The following is a 21,906-nucleotide window of genomic DNA, read 5'->3' on the forward strand; positions in this document are numbered from 1 at the left end:
ATTGTATCCATTGCTCCCGATGTGGTCTCCTCTACATTGGGGAGACTGGATACCTTCTAGCAGAGCGCTTTAGGGAACATCTCCGGGACACCCATGGCCCAACATTTCAACTCCCCCTCCCACTCTGCCGAGGACATGGAGGTCGTGGGCCTCCTTCACCGCCGCTCCCTCACCACCTGACGCCTGGAGGGAGAACGCCTCATCTTCCACCTCGGAACACTTCAACCCCAGGGCATCAATGTGGACTTCAACAGCTTCCTCATTTCCCCTTCCCCCACCTCCAACCATCCAGCTCAGCACCGCCCTCATGACCTGTCCTACCTGCCTATCTTCCTTCCCACCTCTCCATTCCACCTTCCTCTTTGACCTATCACCTCCATCCCCACCTCCACTCACCTACTGTACTCTATGCTACTCTCTCCCCATCCCCCTCCCCATCCTCCACTCATTTATCTCTCCCAACTCAGTAAATCTCGTCATTTAACGGCTAACCGTGCCAGCAAATTACAAATCTGGTTTTAACTTCTTGCTCTGCTCAACGGTTGAAATGTCCGTTGGTCCTCAGGCGGTCCGCGTTCAGCTGCGACGGCGCGAAGACGGCTCACCTGGCGCGAGGATATGTGTGTCCACTGCACGCGCTGGCGGGAAGGGACAGAGAGCGCGAGCGGCAAGGAGAGAGGAGCACAGAGCGCGAGTGCGAGGCAAGGGGGCGGGGCAGAGAGCGCGAGAGCGGCAAGGGGGCGGGGCAGAGAGCGCGAGTGCGAGAGCGGCAAGGGGGCGGGTCAGAGAGCGCGAGTGCGAGAGCGGCAAGGGGGCGGGTCAGAGAGCGCGAGAGCGGCAAGGGGGCGGGTCAGAGAGCGCGAGAGCGGCAAGGGGGCGGGTCAGAGAGCGCGAGAGCGGCAAGGGGGCGGGTCAGAGAGCGCGAGCGCGAGAGCGGCAAGGGGGCGGGGCAGAGCGCGAGAGCGGCAAGGGGGCGGGGCAGAGAGAGCGAGAGCGGCAAGGGGGCGGGGCAGAGAGCTCGGGCGGCCGCACCATGAAGCTGGCGGCGCTTTGTATTTGTGGAGCGTTGCTGCTGTTCCTAACCGTCTTCAGCTCGTCGTCTGCCTCTGGTGAGTGTGGCCACAGCTTCGTCCCTCAGGTGTCTCTCCTCTGTGTTTTATTTATTTTTGTTTTCCAAGAGGAGCAGGGGAGTCTCCCTGTGAGGACCTGGCCTGGCTGGATAGCGGGACGTTTTAATGGGGCAGAGGTATAAGGAACGTTACCTTTTCTTCGTGGTAGGGAAAGTAAGAAGGACGTTCTGGTACGAGTGTTAACAAGACCTCAATATTGAGGGTCGTAATGTTTGTGAAAAGTTTTTATCCCCAACTTTGTTTTTGATGGAGGGATGTGATGTGCTATCTTGCTCTAACGTTTCCATCGTTGATGTGGAGGAGCCCCCACAGAATTTATAACTACAAGATCAAAGGGTCATGCAATCTGAGCCAATGTATTGAACAAACCTAGGTGACTGCTAATGCTTTAATCGGTTAGAATGGAGGTGCAGATTTCGATTGATTAATGTGTAAATCCCAGGATTTCTGTCAAGTCACCACCACAAGAAACTTCAGGCTTTATCAGAGTGAAGCTAAAGATCTCACAACTCCAGGTTATAGTCCAACAGGTTTATTTGAAAGCACTGGTTTCGGAGCGCTGCTCCTTCATCAGGTGGGGTAGGACCTGGTGTTGTGTAGTTTTTAACTTTATCCACCCCAGTCCAACACCAGCTCCTCCACAACAGAATAAAGGTTAGGCCATCTTTGTCAGTTTCCAGGCTGAAGCTGTGGGCACTTAATCCATTTATTTACTATAGTTCTTGTTTTACAGTGTTAATACACTTAATGTTTATAGCACATAGGGTTGCCCTACTTGCCAAAGTTGTGCTTTAGTGCCGTAACAACATTCTAGTATCAAGACTGCTAAGGTGACGTTTACGTGAGCACATCTAAGTGTTTATTTACATGATTACATCTCTTTTGTGTAAATAAACTTGAATGTTGTGCAACACTATATTTTCAGTGTAAACAAAGAATGTTATTTATACAATTAACCCCAACTTACTTAAAACGTACTTCACTGTATTTGCTGGGCCATCAGACAAATTGGACTATAAAATACATCAAGATTTTAAATGAAATATTTAAGAAACGTTGGAGGTAAAATTTAGACCATAGTTAAAAGTAACATACTGCACATGCTGGAAATATGTAATTTAATCAGAAAATGCTGTTGCAACTTGGCAGTCCTGGCAAAGTTAATAGAATCATAGAATGCCTACAGTATGGAAGCAGGCCATTCGGTCAATTGAGTCCACAGTGACCCTCCAAAGAGTATCCCACCCAGATCCACCTTCCTTAGCCTATAACCATTCATTTCCTGTGGTTTTCCTCCACATCCCTGGAAACTGAAGCAATTTAGCATGGCCAATCCACCTAAACTGCACATCTTTGGACTATGGGAGGAAATGAGCATGTGGAGAAAACCATGCAGACGTACGGAGAATGCGCAAACTCAACAAACAGTTAACTGAGGGTGGAATTGATCCCAGATCCTAGCGCTTTGAGGCAGCAGTGCTACCTACTGTGCCACCCTATGTTATTTTGAATCTATGCTAATAAAATTGTGTATATGCCGAAAGAACAATTAGTTTCCATTGAAGATTATGGGGGGAGGGGATGGTTTAAAAAAAAATGAAGTAATGATCCCTTTTGGGGAGGGGATGGTTAAAAAAATTGAAGTAATGATCCCTTTGAGTTCCTTTTTGACTGCTTCTAGAATCCTTTGGACGCAACTTCCAGATCATAACAATTTGCTGAGCTTTGTTTTTAAATATGGTTTTCCCTTGCTTTTTATTAAGTATTTTCATACTGTGTGTCTCTGAAGAAACCCAGGAGGACGGTTTCTGCTTTCATTCTGTATCCAAACACCTCAATTTTGAATTGCTCTATAAAGTTATTTTTAAATGTTCTGTGTTCTGAGGAGAAAAATCCCAATATCTCTAGTCCCTTGACACATCAAACCCCTCATCTTGACAATATTCAAGTAAACCGCTTCATAGCCAGGAGCTGAATGACTTTATAACTTCATTTTTAAGCTCCTTTTCATCTTTGTGTTCTGCTGCAATCCGGTCAAACATGTTTTGATCCTAAAGTTTTATGAATGAGTAGTGCATAAAATTGCATTTTCGAAATTTTCTAGTGGTTCCTGTTGACGATATAGGAAAAAAAGGATAATTTGGGCAAATAAACAAATGTCTTACAGTGCAAAAGATGGCATTTGACCCATCACATCTATACCAGCATTCTGTGCATTTTCCCTGTAATCCTGCACGTTATTTCTATTTGTGTAATCATCCAATGCCTGCTTGAATGCCTCAGTTGAATCTGCCTCCATCACACTTGCAGGCAGTGTATTCTGAATCCTAACTCTTCGCTGTGTGAAAAATCTTTTTTTTCTCACAATTCATTTATTTCTTTTGCAAAATGTATTAAAGTAGTATCCTCTGGTATCAATCCTTTGAAAAATAGGAGCAATTTCTTCCTAACCTGTCTAGACCACTCGATATTTTGAAAAGTTCTGAAAATTCTGCTCTTAGTCTTCTACTGTTAGGGAAAACAGTCCTGACATCTCCAATCCTTGCTCATAATTTAAATGCCTCATTTTATGTAAATCTCTTCTGCACTTTTGCCAATGCATTTGTATCCTTCCCATCATGTGACACCCTGAACACTACCCAGTTCTCCAGCTGAGGTCTACCTAGTATCTTGAATACGTTCTTCACAATGTGTCTCTTTTTGTACAGTATACCACTGTGAACGAAGCCTAAAGAAGTGCATCTGCCAAACACTCGCCCATTTACTCAACTTGTCTACAACACCTAGAAGGTTCTACTGTCCCCTCTTCACCACGGGACAGTAGTGAGAAGTTGTGCATGGAGTCCGAGCAGATAGGGAAAGCACTAAATGAATATTTTTCATCAGTAGTCACACTGGAAAAAGACAATGTTGTTGAGGAGAATACAAAGATACAGGCTACTATACTAGACAGGGTTGAGGTTCATAAGGAGGAGGTTTTAGCAATCCTGGAAAATATGAAAATAGATAAGTCCCCTGGGCCGGATGGAATTTATCCTAGAAGTCTCTAGGAAGCCAGAGAGTAGATTGCCAAGCCTTTGGCTTTGATCTTTGTCATCATTGTCTACAGGAATAGTGCCAGAAGACTGAAGGAAAGCAAATGTCCCCTTGTTCAAGAAGGGAAGTAGAGAGAACCATGGTAATTATAGACCGGCGAGCCTTACTTCAATTATGGGTAAAGTGTTGGAAAGGGTTATAAGGGAGAGGATTTATAATCCTCTAGAAAGGAATAAATTGATTAGGGATAATTAACATAGTTTTGTGAAGGGTAGGTCGTGCCTCACAAACCTTAGAGTTCTTCGAGAAGGTGACTAAATAGGTGGATGAGGATAAAAAGGTGATGTGGTGTATATGGATTTCAGTAAGGCGTTGATATGGTACCGTAGGCTATTGCACAAAATACGACAGGCATGTGATTGAGGGTGATTTGGTGGTTTGGATCAGAAATTGGCTAGTTGAAAGAAGATAGAGAGTGGTGGTTGATGGGAAATGTTCATCCTGGAGTTCAGTTACTGGTAGTGTACTTCGAGGATCTGATTTGGAGCCACTGCTGCTTGTCATTTTTATAAATGACCTTGATGAGGCATTGAAGGATGGGTTAGTAAATTTGCGGATTATGCTAAGGTCTGTGAAGTTGGAAAGATAAGCTGCAGAGCTGGGCTGAGAAGTGGCAAATGGAGATTGTTGTGGAAAAATGTGAGGTGATTCATTTTGGAAGGAGTAACAGGAGTAAAGTCTACTGGGCTAACATCAGATTCTTCACAGTGTCGATGAGCAGAGAGAGCTCTGTGTCCATGTATATAGATCCCTGAAAGTTGCCACCCAGATTGATAGGATTGTTAAGAAGGTGTATATTGTATTAGCTTTTATTGGTAGAGGGATTGAGTTTCGGAGCCATGAGGTCATGTTGCAGCTGTACAAAACTCTGGTGCAGCTGCACTTGGAGCATTGCACACAGTTCTGGTCACCGCATTATAGGGAGGATGTGGAAGCATTAGAAAAGGTTCAGAGGAGATTTACTAGGATGTTGCCTGGTATGGAGGGAGGGACTTATGAGGAAAGGCTGAGGAACATGAGGCTGTTTTCATTAGAGAGAAGAAGATTGAAAGGTGACTGCCCTGCCTGCAACAGTCGTAGACTCACCAACTTTAGGGGCATTTAAATGGTTATTGGATAAGCATATAGATGAAAATGGAATGATGTAGGTTAGATGGGTTTCAGATTGGTTTCATAGATCAGTGCAACCTTGAAGGCCGAAGGGCCTATGTTGCACTGTAATGTTCTATGTGCTCAATCCTAACTGGTGTTATGTCATCAGCAACTTGGAAAGATTCAATTTGATTCTTTCATCAAAATTGTTCATTATAAATTGTGAATGTCTAGGTCCCAAGACCTAATCCAGTGGAGTTTCCATGTTCGCCCTTTACTCAGAAAAACACCCATTTCTTGATTATTCCTGTTAGCAGATAGGAAACAATTAACAATCCATGCAAATATAATACTGTCAATTGCATGTCTTTTGATTTTTCACCCTAGTCTCTTTTAAAACGACCAAAATTGTATGCAGTACTCCAGATGCCATCTTACTTGTACAGTTGCAGCAGCACTTTGTTATTTTTATACTGTCACTTTAGCAATAATGCCAAAAATTCAGTTGCCTTCCTTATCTTTTGTGCCTGCATACTAGTTTTCTGCGATTTATGCGCAAAGACACCCAGGTCTCTCTGCACTGAACAATTCTGAAGTTTCTTTCAATTTAGATAAGTTGCTTTTTTATTCCTCCAACCAAATTGGAAAACCTCACATTACCCACAGTAAACATCATCTGCTAAATTTTAGCCCATACACCTAACCCATCCATATTCATTTGTAAATGTATTATTTTTCTTACTTTTCTCACCTATTTTAGTACAGTATTCAACCAAGGATTCCTTTCTCACTGTGGTTGACAGGGGCTTGAGCCATGTGTGATCAATCACCTGCACTTCTGCCCCAACTTCTTCCCAGACCGATGTAAGATATTTCCCTTTCCCTCACTTTCCAACCCATTCAACCCATCCAACTCTTCATTCAAAGGATCATCCTTTACCATTTCTACAGCCTCCAGCAGGGTGCCACCACTAAGCACATTTTCCCCTCACTTTCACTGTCAGCACTGCACAGGGACTGTTGAATCTGTGATTCCTTGGTCCACTTTTCCATCACTCTTAATACAGATATGCAATCTCTTATCCGAAACGCTCGGGACCAGCTGGTTTTCAGAATTTGGAATAAGTGAGAGTTCAACAGTGAACTTTTAAAAAAATCTTACTGAACAGCAGACTCACTGTAAGTACTACAGGCCCTGAGACAGCATTGAGGCCTGCCAGTGCTGGGCCATGCCCCCTCCTCTCCCCTCCCCTTTCCACACGTTGTATTTGAGTGACATGTATTGAGTGGGTGTGGAGTTGGGTTAACTGTTTGCATGCCCTTTCACACCTTAAATTACATCCATTCTTTATTTCTCTTTCACCACAACTAGCAATCTCTTTATCTTTTGCACTGGCCTTCACAGCATTTAGAGCCCCTGCTGCTCCTCCACCTCCGTTAAAAGCATAAAACCCACCATTTTGTGACTCCTTTCAGTTCCAACGAAGAGTCATATCTTGTATGAAATGTTAACTTGTTCTCTCTCTACAGGTGCCACCAGACCTGCTGTGTTTTTCCAGCATTCTCTGTTGGTTTCAGGTTTTCAGAATTGGAAGCATTTTGCTTTTATTTATGAGACATTTGGTAGAATGTCATTCAATGATTTTTCTTAAAATTTATTCATTCACAGAATGAGGCAGCATTTATTGCCCATCCCTAACTTCCCACAGGGCAGTTAAGAATTAATCATATTGCTCTGGTTCTGGAGTCACATGTCGGCAAGACCAAGTAAGGATGGCAGTTTCCTTGCCTAAAGGACTTTAGATGGGTTTTTCTGACAATCCACAATGGATTCATGCTCATCATTAAACTCTTAATTACAGATCTTTATTGAATTCAAACCCCACCCTCTGCCATGGTGGGATTCGAACCTGAGTCCCCAGAACATTATCTGGGTCTTTGGATTAACAATCCAGCAATAATATCACTGGCCCATTGCCTCCCCTTTTAAGCACCAGAAGATGGCAGTTATATTGCAATTACACTTGGCCTTAGTGGGACCGCTTCAGGTGTATTGTGTGCAGTTCTAGTCTCTTTTTCTAAGATACATTTGCCGTGGAGGGAGTGCAGAGAAGGTTTACCAGACTAATTCTTGGGATAGACTGGATCTGTAATTTAGACGAATAAAACGGGATCTTATTGAAACATAAAATTCTGACAGACTGATTGCAGTAATAATATCTCCCTAATTAGGTGGTTCAGAACAATAGGTCACAGTCTCAAGATATGGGTAGGCCATTTTGAATTGAGATGAAAAATTTCTTCACAACTGGTAATCTTGTGGAATTCTGTACTAGAGAGAGCTATGGCGACCAAGTCAGAGTCATCGAGATGTACAGCACGGACACAGACCCTTTGATCCAACTGGTCCATGACGACTAGATATCCTAACTTAATCTAGTCCCATTTGCTAGCATTTGGTCCATAATTCCTGTAAACCCTTGCAATTCATATATCCATGAAGATGCCTTTGAAATGTAATTGTACCAGCCTACTCCGCTTTCTCTAGCAACTCATTCCATACATGCACCACCCTCTGCATGGAAAAGTTGCCCTTAGGTCCATTTTAAATCTTTCCCCTCTCATCTTAAACCTATGCCCTCTAGTTTTGGACTCCATCACTCCAGAGAAAAGACCTTGGCTACTCACCCTATCCATGCCCCTCATTTTATAAACCTCTAAGTTCACTCTCCATATCAATGCTCCTGGGAAAATAACCCTAGCCTCTTCAGCCTGTCCCTATAACTCAAATCATCCAACCCTGGCAACATCCTTGTAAATCTTTTCTGAATCCTTTCAAGTTTCACAACATTTTTCCTATAGGAGGGATACCAGGATTGAACGCAGTATTCCAAAAGTTGCCTAACCAATGTCCTGCACAGCTGCAACATGACCTCCCAACTCACATATTTAATACATTGACCAATAAAGGCAAGCATGCCAAACACCACCTTCACCATCCTAGCTACCTGCGACTCCACTTTCAAGGAACAAGGAACTATGAACCTGCACTCCAAGATCTCTCTATTCAGCAACATTCCCCAGGATCTTGCCATTAAGTATGTAAGTCTGAAGATCTCGACCCGCGACAGGGCCTCTCGCACCGCGTTCGGTCAATAAACGCTCACAATCGGTCTGGTCCTTTAAGACTTCACACTTTATTTTTCATACGGCCAGGCACAGAACGTCTAGAAATATACACATCAGTGTTCCTCAGAGGAGCTGTGCACATGGCTTAAAACAAAGATATTTTTATACTTTCCTTCAAGAAAGTTACAGGCCATTATCGTATAGTACATTCAGACAATTACCAATCAATTAATGAAATAGTTTTATTGACAGCAACTCAGCTCAATAATATTTCCTGGGAACCAACTTTGTTTTCCAACACTCAAGCCACCCTTATCTCACTAACCGAGTCTTTGCACCTGGACTTGAAGGTCAATTAGGATGGCCAGTAATGTCTTGTCTTGTCTAGTTATTTCTATGATGTAAAGGAAGCATTATTTACTAATCTCTGTTGAGGCAGACTGTAGTTAGTCAATTATGCAGCTATAACAGTGTTAAAAGCCATTTTATGCAACTTTTAGCAGAATTGTCAATTTGCAGCCCAGAAGCCATTTTGTCATATTTGCATTGAGAAGCCACTTTATTGCTACCTAAGTTAGTAAAAGCATGTATTAAGTGGTTGTTCCTGACAACAACTTGTTACCTCAGCCTTTATTCAGATTTTAGATCCTCATCTTCTCCCTTTGGTCATTTCTTGACCACACCATAGGATGGCAGGGCATAGATTAGATCAGTTCAATTGAAAGGATGCCAGAGACTGCCATACTTCCTCCACCTCAGAGGAAGCAGGACTGGGCAATCGCGCCTCCTCATCTTCATTTGGACGGCGAAGAAGCATTTTCTGGGTGGAACCGATGTTGTCAACAGAAGTTATTAACTTGGCAATAATACATTTAACAATAGCAATGCGAGCAAAGAAGCAAATTAAAATAATACCAGTTTACATGGCCAGATTTATCAACCAGTTGTACCATGAGCCAAAACCCCAATCTCCCCATCCAGTGCCTTCTGTTATTTGATTGACGAAGGTGCTTATACTATTTACATGCTCGGTAATATTCTCGATTACTTCAGTAACCCCCATCGTACACTTGTCTTTAACTATGGCGCAAACCCCACCCTCTTTGGCGAGTAGGTAGTCAAAGGCGTACTAGTTTTGCCGGGAGAATATACATAATTCTGAGAGCATGTCCTTAACTCCTGCTAAGGCTGAGGCTGTCTCATTGCCCAAGAAGGTGAGACCACAAATAAGATAATTTTGGTTTTGATGGGTAATAATTCCTGCAGATCCTCCAAAGGAAAATGTACTAAGAAATGCATAGCCCACAGAGTGAACTTTAATACTGCCCAAAGCCTTAACACACCTCCAATGAGCACAGAATTCAGGTGAAACTGAACATTTGGCAGGGAAACCCCCACCCCATTTCCAGGTATTTGGGCAGAGAACAGTAGTTGGGAAAAGTGTCCCTACAGCTACAGCACAGGGAGTACCTATTTCATCAGGAACAAGGAAGTTGGTCGCTTTGCCTTGGCTGAAAAAATAATAACCGAGTTTAGTATAGATAATGGAGAGGGCTTCCCAATAAGAAGCAGGCCTGTCTTTGTGACTACCCCGAATGTATGGATAGTCCATGGCTACAAAGTATGGTTGACAAGTGCTCAGTAAAAAGAGATGCAGTTATTGTCCCCAGATTGGTTCCTTCCATACCACAATTGGGAAGATGGAGGTGCCATTAGGAGGTCTCATTAGTAAAGGTGGGTGCCATTACCCATACCACAAAGGGCCAGAATACCAGCAATAAGAGAGACACACTCCTTCAGTAGGCATGCACATGAGATGCAAGGTCCCTCAGAGGAACAGTAGTGGTTGGTACAGTTGACCAAAGTGCGTGGAATAGTCTTAGTCACATTCACATAAGTGCGACTCCATTCCTTACCGTTGTAACAATTTTGACTGGTTCCCTGGACTTATTAGAGGAAGTCCACAAGCAACTAGCAGGTGGGGATATGTAATAGTCAAAAGAAACATTACTTCCGGTAAATGCCTTGGAAGCGTTCCATACTCTCTCGTTGGGATTTGTGAGGGGCAGAGCAGTCAAAGAGGTTTTTGCTGATGTGAGGGCGCGGCTAACCACTTCATCCGGCCAAATTTTTATTGTGACTTTGAAGAAACGAGTTGTTAGTGAAAGATAACATTTCCTCTTCTCGTTTGCGGTGTGCAGACTTAGACCTTTTGAATAGAGGCAAAGCTTACCAGGGCTGCCCATAGCACAACTGAAATCAAACTGGCACAAAACACCTTGACAGGATAAAGACCATTGAGACTTGTCCTGTAAATGAACTATCAGATCTACTTGATCAGTTGACCACTGCAAAAATATTTCTTGATAATGTTCCATGCATCAAAGGAATCAGTTTCTCAGCACACAATGACATATTTTCGACATAAATGGTACACAGTCTCTGGTTGTTAAGGATCACACAGGTAAACAGTCTCTTCTTGAGCACCAATGCCAGCAACAACGAGTCCACATAGCAGGGTAAGTTCAGTCTTCATCATAATGGTCATTTCTTGATCAAGGATTGGGATATCTAAAAAAGAATAAGAATTACTATTCGAAGCATGCAGCTATATCTTAGTAGTCTGGTTTGATTCTGGTTCCTCTCCCAGTTCCCCATCATCTCCATCTCCATCATGTCGCTCCTTGGAAGGGGCTCATGTGATGACCTTGTAATGATGGAGGTGAAACCAGGCAAGAGTGCCTGGCGACCTTAACAGCAGTCAGTGTGGTGAGGAGGACCTGGAAGAGTCCTTCCCATCGAGGTTGGAGGACGCGATGCGAAGAGCCTGGTTCAACAGTTGGAACACTGTCAAGAGAGGGGAGCTTCTCATGGGCAGCACAGACTTAGGAGTGAAGACCTCGCAAAATGTTAGTCAACGAGAGAACATAGGAGGACATGTCCTCAGTCACGTGGTGGAAGTAAATAGGGGAGGAGGCATCATTCAAAGTGTGCAGAAAACTCGATCGTAGACTATTTCAGCTGGGGATAAGTGAGTTTTACCCAAAGGTGTGCACCGTAGGTGGAACAATACCAGAGGCAATAACCCAACCCAGGAAAGTCCTGTCTCAGAAGTCAACTTGGCAAGATTAGCTTTCAGAGTCTGGTTACCACATTCCACGTGCTGTGCAGCCTGTGGGCAGCGAATTCCAAAGTGGGACCAGAATGCCTTCGTGGAGAAAGCATCAATTAGAGCAGTGAGGCTCGGTATCGCTTGTTGTTTCGGTGGGTATTCGGAGATGGATGTCGAATAACATTTAGTTTTAGAGCAATCTGAATGGGTTCATAATCAGTAAGTCTAACATGGGAAGATGTTTCAGGGTGGACTAAATCAAGGATATCCCAACTTTCATGGTGCAGGAGTGTGACATTGTGAGAGGTTGGCTTTGTATAGTAGAGGACAGTCATCCCTCCTTGGAGTGTTTGCAGATGATGATAGCAGTGTGGGTCAGCCCTGGTGATTGCATATTGGACCAAAGGGCCCAGGTCTTTAGCATGATGAGGCAGATTGACCTTCTGGCTGAGGTATCTGCTTGTTTCCACAGGTGAGTGGGTATTTGAACATAATCTGCTTCACCCTCAGGCCCGGTGACCTTATCTAGGATCCATTCAGTACCAGACAGCATCCAAGGAGCAGGAGAATCGACGTTTTGGGCATGAGCCTAAAGAAGGGCTCATGCCTGAAATGTCGATTCTCCTGCTCCTTGGATGCTGCCTGACCTGCTGCGCTTTTCCAGCAACACATTTTCAGCTCTGATCTCCAGCATCTGCAGTCCTCACTTTCTCCTCCATTCAGTACCAATCAAATCCCTAAAAGAAATCTTCAAGGGATTGGTCTTGGTCTGTCCGATCATAAGCAAGGGTGACATGACTTCCAGACCTTTGGGGGTCAAGGTCAAGTGATCACCATTGGGGTTTAGTGGACAAGTTTAACTGTGTTGGAATCAAGTTGGACACCATCAGGGGAACAGGAGAGTTTGACTTAAAAGACACACAGCAGGTTGTAGGTTAATGTGGTAGTAATCTCAAAGCAGTGGTCCAGGGAATAGTCTTGGAAATAGACAGGTACTGGATCAGAAAGTGGATAATGGTGGGTTTCACCTTGAAAGCCAGATAATCTTTTTGATCTTCTTAGAGATTGGAAGGTTCATTGTCAGATTTCACTGAAGACATTGGCCCCTGTGTCGATTAGAAAGGGATACCATCTGTTTGCAACTTTAAGAAAGATTGTAGGTTCCTGCTTATAAGACAGATTGTAAAGGAAAGTTACTTCGTCATTGGGAAGACTGATTGTTTTGCATCAGAGGGTGATTATATTTAGGGAGATTTTTCCAGCTATCATAGGGGTCCTGAGGGTAATTTCCATATGCGCTTCCTTGGTTGCCCCCTGTTGCCTCTTTAGGGCAATTAGCTCAATGAAAAGGATGGCCACAATTAAAGCAGCCTTGGGTCGGGCAGTCACGAGCCCAGTGATATGGGTTGCCACATTTGAAACAGCTCTGAGGGAGTCATCTGGTGGGGACCCCTCTACCATGTCCACGGCCGTTACCTCGAATGGGTGTAGGGCCGCCACTGCAACGCACGGGTATTTGGTGTGAAGTCTCCTCCTGGGCAGCAAATTCTGACTTTGTGAGTCAATCCTTTGCCTTCACTCTGATGTTTCCACAAAGCCTTAACAGAATGATGGAGTTAATTAGGATTAACGTCGACCCAGTCCAGATTATTTGTCTTGACTGCTGTGACAACAGACGGTGGCAAACAGTTCAATAACACAGTTATATTTAGCATTGACAACATGGAAATTCAAAGCTCGATCCCCAGAATAGGACTCATAACCTTCTTGGAAGCATTCAAGAAAATCTTTAACGGACTCCTTACTTTTGGGGTGAAGTTCGGGGATATGAGTAAGGTCAATAGGTTTTGCCAGTATGGCGGATGTAGCAGCAAGGATATTATCCAGAACATGGCTGATTCTGAGCTACAGCATTAGCAAGGGCAGCAAAATCATTATGACCAATGCGTTCAGTGAAACAGGCATATTCAGTGCGGGTAAGGATTTGTTGAATAAGGGCCCAAAGGTCCTGGGCAGTGCCGTCATAAACTTTAATGGTGCTGTAAATCAACAGACCTTGTGGCGGTCTGGCCATTACTGAGAATGGACATAATTTCATGGGGCTTCCAGGGACCGTAGACAAGGATAGTCACATTTTGACCGGCAGCACCAGTCTGTGGATTCGACAGTTCTCTTAAAGCGGTATGCTTGGAGCAGGTATTTTATCTCCTGAGTCCTCAGAAGAAGAACTCAGCGGAGTTTCTGACCGTTGTGGCATGGCACGGTAAGACCTTTTTAGAAGATTGGTGAGATTTTGATTTTTGTTGGCTGTGAGTGTTCCAAGCTACAGAGATAGTAAACTTGGGTGGGGCGGAGGAGTAGGCGGGGCTACGGCAGCAGTGTATGTCTGAGGACAAGCTGCAGTTGCTGAACTAACAGTAATCGGATGAATATGAGAAGAAACCACATTAGTAGGGGTAAATCCAGGCGGGAGAAATACAGAGATCGGTGCAACAGAACAACGAATTTGAGAATTAGGTGGAACAACAGTTTGATAAGCAGGAGGTTGAACAGTCTGTGGGGAAGGGGTTAGGACAGGGGCACTTGACTTGTCGATCGGGCAGGGACTGGAATAACCGGGGGTGCATTAAGATTTGCTTGTGGATTAAGTGGGGGTGGGGAGGCGGTAGAGGAACATCAGTTATCTAAATCTGAATTTTCATTGTCTCCCACACCCAAACCAAGGCCAACCATCGAACTGCACAGTTCTTTTTGTTTCTGTGATGTTTAGAACATAGAAGAATACAGCGCAGTACAGGTCCTTCGGCCCTCGATGTTGCGCCGATCAAAGCCCACCTAACCTACACTAACCCACTATCCTCCATATACCTATCCAATGCCCACTTAAATACCCATAAAGAGGGAGAGTCCACCACTGCTACTGGCAGGGCATTCCATGAACTTACGACTCGCTGACTGAAGAACCTACTCCTAACATCAGTCCTATATCTACCACCCCTTAATTTAAAGCTATGCCCCCTTGTAATAGCTGACTCCATACGTGGAAAAAGGTTCTCACTGTCAACCCTATCTAACCCCCTAATCATCTTGTACACCTCTATCAAGTCACCCCTAAACCTTCTTTTCTCCAATGAAAACAACCCCAAGTGCCTCAGCCTTTCCTCATAGGATCTTCCTACCATACCAGGCAACATCCTGGTAAACTTCCTCTGTACCCGTTCCAGTGCCTCCACATCCTTCCTATAGTATGGCGACCAAAACTGCACACAGTATTCCAGATGCGGCCGCACCAGAGTCTTATACAACTGCAGCATGACCTCAGGACTCCGGAACTCAATTCCTCTACCAATAAAAGCCAGTACGCCATATGCCTTCTTCACTGCACTATTTACCTGGGTGGTAGGTTTGACTCGAGCACATTCATTTTTGAGGACCTCAATAGATTTCATGGTACAATCATTAGTTAATTCATTTCCCAGTTTGGTGGCAATATCCTGCCATGAGTGCAAAACCGATTCTTTGTGGCTTTCACAACAGAATTGTCACCACAGTCCAATCAATTCTGTTGTTTTAGAGCTCAGGCTTCGTTGCCAAATCAATTGTTGGGCTGATTTAGCCAACTGAATACTTTTTAGGGCCATCCAATGGCCACTGCTCTTCACTCAATGTCTTATTTAAGGCACCAGAAGGCTTTTGCAGGCTTTCAGACTTTTCCGGATACTTCTCACATAGTTCCACCAATGAAGAAGATGGATCTCCCATCTTGTCTATATTATTGCCTATCTTAAACAACCTTCCTTTCATAATCCTGACTTAAGACCTTTACTGTTTAACAACCCGTCAACACACAACAAAATTAATTACTTCTGCAAACCCTTCTCAACTTTCCAAAACCCTCTTTAGTCTCATTATAGTGCATCGCGATACTTCCTTACTTCGTCTTTCACAGAACAATTTGGGAATCAATTTAGATAACAACAATCCGATCGAATCTGGGTCCCCGACCCCTCTTTTTTTTTTAAGAGTTCCCGACTCTGTTTCAGATCCACAGGTCCTCGACCTGTTCGTGGGAGTCCCCGACCCTGCTCTTTTTAAGAGAATTCTTACCAGGACTGAGACGATAGACAGCGAAGGGTCAAGTCAACCGCGACTTGAATGCGAGGAAAACCAAACGCGGAAAATCCCTCACGTGTGGTCGGCTGATTCCTCAACACTCAATAGTGGGGGACTCAAGGCTCTTACACCACTGTTCACAATCTGTCTATACCGGATCCGCATCACAGCAACCCCCCGGCTGTGACTCTTGGTTCAGCAATCAGTCAATAAACATTATCGATCGGTCTGGTCGTTTAAGACTCCACGCATTATTTTTCATATGGCTGGGCACAGATCGTCCAAAAACACGAAAGTGTTTAACCTCCATGCTCCTTCCAGGAGCTGCGCTCATGGCTTAAAACAAATGTTTTTACACTTTTCTTAAAGAAAGTTACAGGCCATAATCGTACAGTACATTCAGACAATTACCAATCAATTAGAGTCCTAGAGATGTACAGCATGGAAACAGACCCTTCGGTCCAACCCATCCAGGCCCACCAGATATCCCAACCCAAACTAGTCCCACCTGCCAGCTCCCGGCCCATATCCCTCCAAACCCTTTCCTATTCATATACCCATCCAAATGCCTGTTAAATGTTGCAATTGTACCAGCCTCCACCACATCCTCTGGCAGCTTATTCCATACACGTACCACCCTCTGCATGAAAAAGTTGCCTCTTCGGTCTCTTTTATATCTTTCCCCTCTCACCCTAAACCTATGCCCTCTCGTTCTGGACTCCCCAACCCCAGGGAAAAGACTTTGTCTATTTATCCTATCCATGCCCCTCATGATTTTGTAAACTTCTATAAGGTCACCCCTCAGCCTCAGACGCTCCAGGGAAAACTACCCCAGCCTGTTCAGCCTCTCCCTGTAGCTCAGATCCTCGAACCCTGGCAACATCTTTGTAAATCTTTTCTGAACCCTTTCAAGTTTCACAACATCTTTCCGATAGGAAGGAGACCAGACTTACATGCAATATTCCAACAGTGGCCTAACCAATCTCCTGTACAGCTGCAACATGACCTCCCAATTCCTGTACTCAATACTCTGACCAATAAAGGAATGCATACCAAACTCCTCCTTCACTATCCTATCTACCTGCGATTCCACTTTCAAGGAGCTGTGAACCTGTACTCCAATGTCTCTTTGTTCAGCAACTCTCCCTAGGACCTTACCATTAAATGTATAAGTCCTGCTAAGATTTGCTTTCCCAAAATGTAGCACCTCACACTTATCTGAATTAAACTCCATCTGCCACTTCTCAGCCCATTGGCCCATCTGGTCCAGATCCTGTTGTAATCTAAGGTAACCCTCTTCACTGTCCACTACACCTCCAATTTTGGTGCCATTTGCAAACTTACTAACTGTACCTCTTATGCTCACATCCGAATCATTTATGTAAATGACAAAAAGTAGAGGAACCAGCACCGATCCTTGTGGCACTCCACTGGTCACAGGCCTCCAGTCTGAAAAACAACCCTCCACCACCACCCTCTGTCTTCTACCTTAGAGCCAGTTCTGTATTCCGTGAGATCTAACCTTGTCGGATGCCTTACTGAAGTCCATATAGATCACATCTACTTCTCTGCCCTCAATCTTCTTTGTTACTTCTTCAAAAAACTCAATCAAGTTTGTGAGACATGATTTCCCACGCATAAAGCCATGTTGACTATCCCTAATCAGTCCTTGCCTTTCCAAATACATGTACATCCTGTCCCTCAGGATTCCCTCCAACAACTTGCTCGCCACTGAGGTCAGGCTCACCGGTCTATAGTTCCCTGGCTTGTCTTTATCGCCCTCCTTAAACAGTGGTACCACCACGTTTGCCAACCTCCAGTCTTCTGGCACCTCACCTGTGACTATCGATTATACAAATATCTCAACAAGAGGCCCAGCAATCACTTCTCTAGCTTCCCGCAGAGTTCTCAGATACACCTGATCAGGCCCTGGGGATTTATCCACCTTTAACCGTTTCAAGACATCCAGCACTTCCTCCTCTGTAATCTGGACGATTTGCAAGATGTCACCATCTTTTTCACTAATAGTTTTATTGACAGCAACTCAGTCCAATGATATTTCCTGGAAACCAACTTTTGTTTTCCAACACTCAAGTCACCCTTATCTTATGAACTGAGTCTTTGCAACTGCACTTGAAGGTCAGTCAGGATGGCCAGTAGTGTCTTATCTAGTCTAGTTATTTCTATGATGTAAAGGAAGCATTTTCTGCTAATCTTTGTTGAGGCAGACTGTAGTTAGTCAGTTATGCAGGTTTAAAGCCACTTAATGCAGCTTTTAGCAGAATTGTCAATTTGCAGCCTAGAAGCCATTTGTCATATTATTTGCATTGAGAAGCCATTTTATTGCCACCTAAGTTAGTAAAAGCTAGTTAGTTAAGTGGTTGTTCTTGACAACATCTGATTACCTCAGCCTGTATTCAGATTTTAGATCCTCAAGTCCTGCCCTGATTTCCTATCCCAAAATGCAATTTGCACATTTGCCATTAAGCTCTGGAACATATGGCCTGAAGGGACTGGGGAGCTCGGTTCACTTGAGGCTTTTGAATGGGAGAGTATTTGGAAAGGCAGAATGCTTGGGGATAAGCCACCTAATAGTTTTAAGAAAGAAATAGATTTCTAGAGGCCAAAGGTTTCTAAGAGAGAGAGTGGGAATCTGATCACATCGAGGGTCAGCTATGACCATGTTGAATGGCAAAGTATGCTTGAAAGACTAACTGGCCTACTCCTACTCTTTCTTTCAATGTTTATGGAAAAAGTCAAGGGTGCACCAGAAGTATGCATTCTAAATTGGGGAAAGGTCGGTTTTACAAATGAAATTAAGGAAAAAGGAGGGGCCAATATGAAATCAAGAAGGTCAGTTTTATATACGGGTGGAAGACATGTCGTTAATGATTTCTTTGCATTTTCTTCACAAAATCACATGTTATATTTGAGGAACTAAGTGCCATTGTTTTCTTTATTCTTATTATTAATTTTAGGTGTATTTTGCCCCTAGTGCAATATTAATTTCCTGCGGATATCTGGCATACTGATTTCTTAAGACCATAAGAAGTTAAGGCAGAACCAGACCATTTGGCCCATTTAATCTGCCCTGCTATTCAATGAGATCATGATTGATTTAATAATCCTCAACTACACTTTCTTGCCTGTTCCTCATAATTCTTGATTTGTTGATTTAAAATTCTGCTTATCTGAACTGTGAATATATTTACTGACCCAATGTCAACATCCATCTCTTTTTTTTTTAATTCACTCACTGGACGTGGGCAACACAGGCTGGTCAGCATTTATTGCCCAAATCAGTTGTCCTTTGAGAAGATGGTGGTGAGCTGCTACCTTGAACCACTGCAGTCAATCTGCTCTAGGTGGACCCTCAGGGAGGAAATTCCAGGATTGTGACCCAGTGACCATTAAGGAATGAAGGAAATCTCAGGATTGTGTGTGGGTTGGAGGGAACTTGGAGTTGGTGGTGCTCCAATGTGTCTGCTTATACCTTGGATAGAAGTGGTTGTGGGGTTGAAAGGTGCTGTTTATTGATCTTTGTTGAATTTCTGCAGTGTCTTGTGGATTATACGAATTACTTCTGCTGAACATCGATCTGAGAGTGGATGCTTATGGATGTGGCGTGAATAACATCTTTGATACCTTCCATCACTTTACTGATCAAGTGTAGATTGATGGGCGGTTGGATTTGTTGTTCTGATGTACAGAACATACCCCTTCAATTTTCCACATTATCAGGTGGATGCCAGCATTATAACTGTACTGGAACAGCTATGGAGTGGCAAGTTCTGCAGCACAAGTCTTCAGTACTAGTTTTGGAAAGTCAGGGCCTATAGCCTTTGTAGATCCAGTGTCTCCAACTATTTCCTGAAATCATGGAAGTGAATCAAATTGGCTGAAGAATTCCAAAGGTTCACTATCCTTTTGAGAAAAGAAATTTGTCTATATTTCACTCAAATGTACAAGCCCATATTCTGAGATTGTGCCCTCTTATCCTAGACTATCCCAGAAGGGGAAGCAAATTTTCCTCATCTGTCACTAGACCGTTAATCCAGAGCCCCAGTTAATGTTTTGAGGATCCAAGTTCAAATCCCATCACAGCAGATAGTGCAATTTGAATTCAACAAAAAAAAATCTGGAATTAAAACACTGATGATGACCATGAAACCATTGTCAATTGTCAGAAAAATCAGTTCCTTACTGTAAACGCTGATGTGCTGTAATTATTCAGCATGTCCACCATTTCCCTATTTCCATTGACTACATCACTGTTATTAGCTTTCTAAAGATCCACATTGCTCCTGACTACTCTCTCTTTCAGTATGTAATTGTAAAAACTTTTGGTGCTCATTTTCCTACCCTTTTTAAGTTTATTTTCATAGTTGCTATTTGTTGTCCTTATTGTCTGTTTTGTCACCCTTTGCTGTATTTGGTCTTGCCAATGCGCCAGCATCTGGGGAAGGGAATTCCTTTAAAGAAATGACTGCTTTACCGTATGAGTCCTACAGTTGTTCCTTGATCCTGACTAGATGTTCTCGTTGTTTTTTCATTCCCTGCCCACTCCCCCTTAACTTTGGTGGAACTGGCCATCAATACATAATTGACATTGGAAAACACAACCTCTGACAATCTCCCTCCTCAACTGACCATTGGCAAACTACCTGTTACTGAAAGCCATGTTAGTATTGAGCATCAGTCTGTTTCTATTGCTGTTCATGAGTAGAATTTTCTGCACTCCCTGATGACAAACATGAAGGTGCAAAGGGCATTTCTTACCATACTTCAACTCTGTCACCTCTCCAGTTACATTAGAATTATATCTGGGCCAGAAGGCCCAACTCCTATTCTGCCATTAGTGGAGAACCTTAAGTGGGCAATTAAGACCATTTTAATGGCATCATCCTGCCAATGCTGGGCGAATCGCCAATCAATTTTGCCTTCATGTCACCATCAGAAAATGAGACACAACAGTAGAAAGGTAGACAGTCAGGTTTACAGATCCTCCCTCTCTGCTTGGGTTAAGCAAATGCAAGCAATCCTGTGACACAGGACCTTGCTCTTCCACATGGCAGATGCTGAGGGCTTTTCTATTTTATAATTTGAAAAGCTGGTAAGACATTATTATTAGCAGGGATAGATACTGTTTGGTATGGAAGGAATGGGTTTCTGTTCTCTAACTCTAGCACAAGAACATAGAACTGTACAGCACAGGAACAGGGTTTTCCGTCCAACATGTCTGCGCCAAACATGATGTTATTCTAAACTAATCCCGTCTGCCAGCACATGGTCTATATCCCTCTGTTCCCTGCCTGTTCATCTATCTGTCTAAATGTGTCTTAAACATTGCTGTCTGCCCACTTTCCAGGCACTTACCACTGTTTAAAAAAAACTTGCCTTGCACACCTCATTTAAACTTTCCCTCTCTTACCTTAAATCTATCCCCTGTGGTCAAAAGCAGCTGTCCTGGTGAGACTGTTCATTTGTATTGGCAAATCAAAGAACTAATGCTATAGTGAGGATTTTAAATTAATTTATGTAGGAAGGATTTGAGAGAGGGGAAATTTTGAGCTTACAAAGCAAACGCTTATGGTAGCAATGCAAGCAAGGCAGCTATTTAGATGAACCGCAAAGTGGGACATGAAGAAGAGTGCACAAACATAGGAAAGCAGCAGCAAATATGAATAAATGGAAAACAGACAAAATTAATGGATCTTTTCTGAAATTCATGTAGCATTTGGAACAAAATTGTTATGCCTCACTGAGTGCACTGGAAGATTCCTGATGAAGGGCTTTTGCCCGAAGCATTGATTTTCCTGCTCCTTGGATGCTGCCTGACCTGCTGTGCTTTTCCAGCACAGCCAACTCCCAACTCTAACCTCTCCCATCTGCTGTCCTCACCTTTGCCCACTATTCCCATAGTTATCATAAAGTTAAAGATTTTTGAGAATTTCCCAGTTTGCCTGTATTTGGATGACAGCATGGACCAGGTTTCTGTACATCATAAAAATTAATATTTATTGCAGATAGACTGTAGATGTGGTAAATAATAATGAACCATCTGCATATGAATGTACTAGTAAAAACTAATTTTATAAACTGTCCCTTCAGACATAGAGATGCAGACAGAGAAAAAAAGGGTGTTCGAGATGGGGGGGGGGGAAAGACTGGATAGGTCCCTCCCCCCCAGGATTTGCTAAGATGAACCATTTGGCTTATCAGGATGCTTAGATG

General features: G+C 43.5%; 1 protein-coding gene across 1 annotated transcript in view; it reads left to right on the plus strand.

Annotated features, from left to right (window-relative positions):
• The first annotated feature begins 994 nt into the window (after nucleotides 1-994).
• tmem123 (transmembrane protein 123) overlaps nucleotides 995-21,906 on the plus strand; it is a 31,300-nt gene continuing 10,388 nt past the window's right edge. The window contains exon 1 of the mRNA XM_072578230.1: nucleotides 995-1,109. Within this exon, the coding sequence (XP_072434331.1) occupies nucleotides 1,034-1,109 (76 nt within the window). The 5' untranslated portion in view covers nucleotides 995-1,033. The remainder of the gene's footprint in view (nucleotides 1,110-21,906) is intronic.

The sequence above is a fragment of the Chiloscyllium punctatum genome, chromosome 9 (assembly GCF_047496795.1).
Source record: "Chiloscyllium punctatum isolate Juve2018m chromosome 9, sChiPun1.3, whole genome shotgun sequence".
NCBI lineage: Eukaryota > Metazoa > Chordata > Chondrichthyes > Orectolobiformes > Hemiscylliidae > Chiloscyllium > Chiloscyllium punctatum.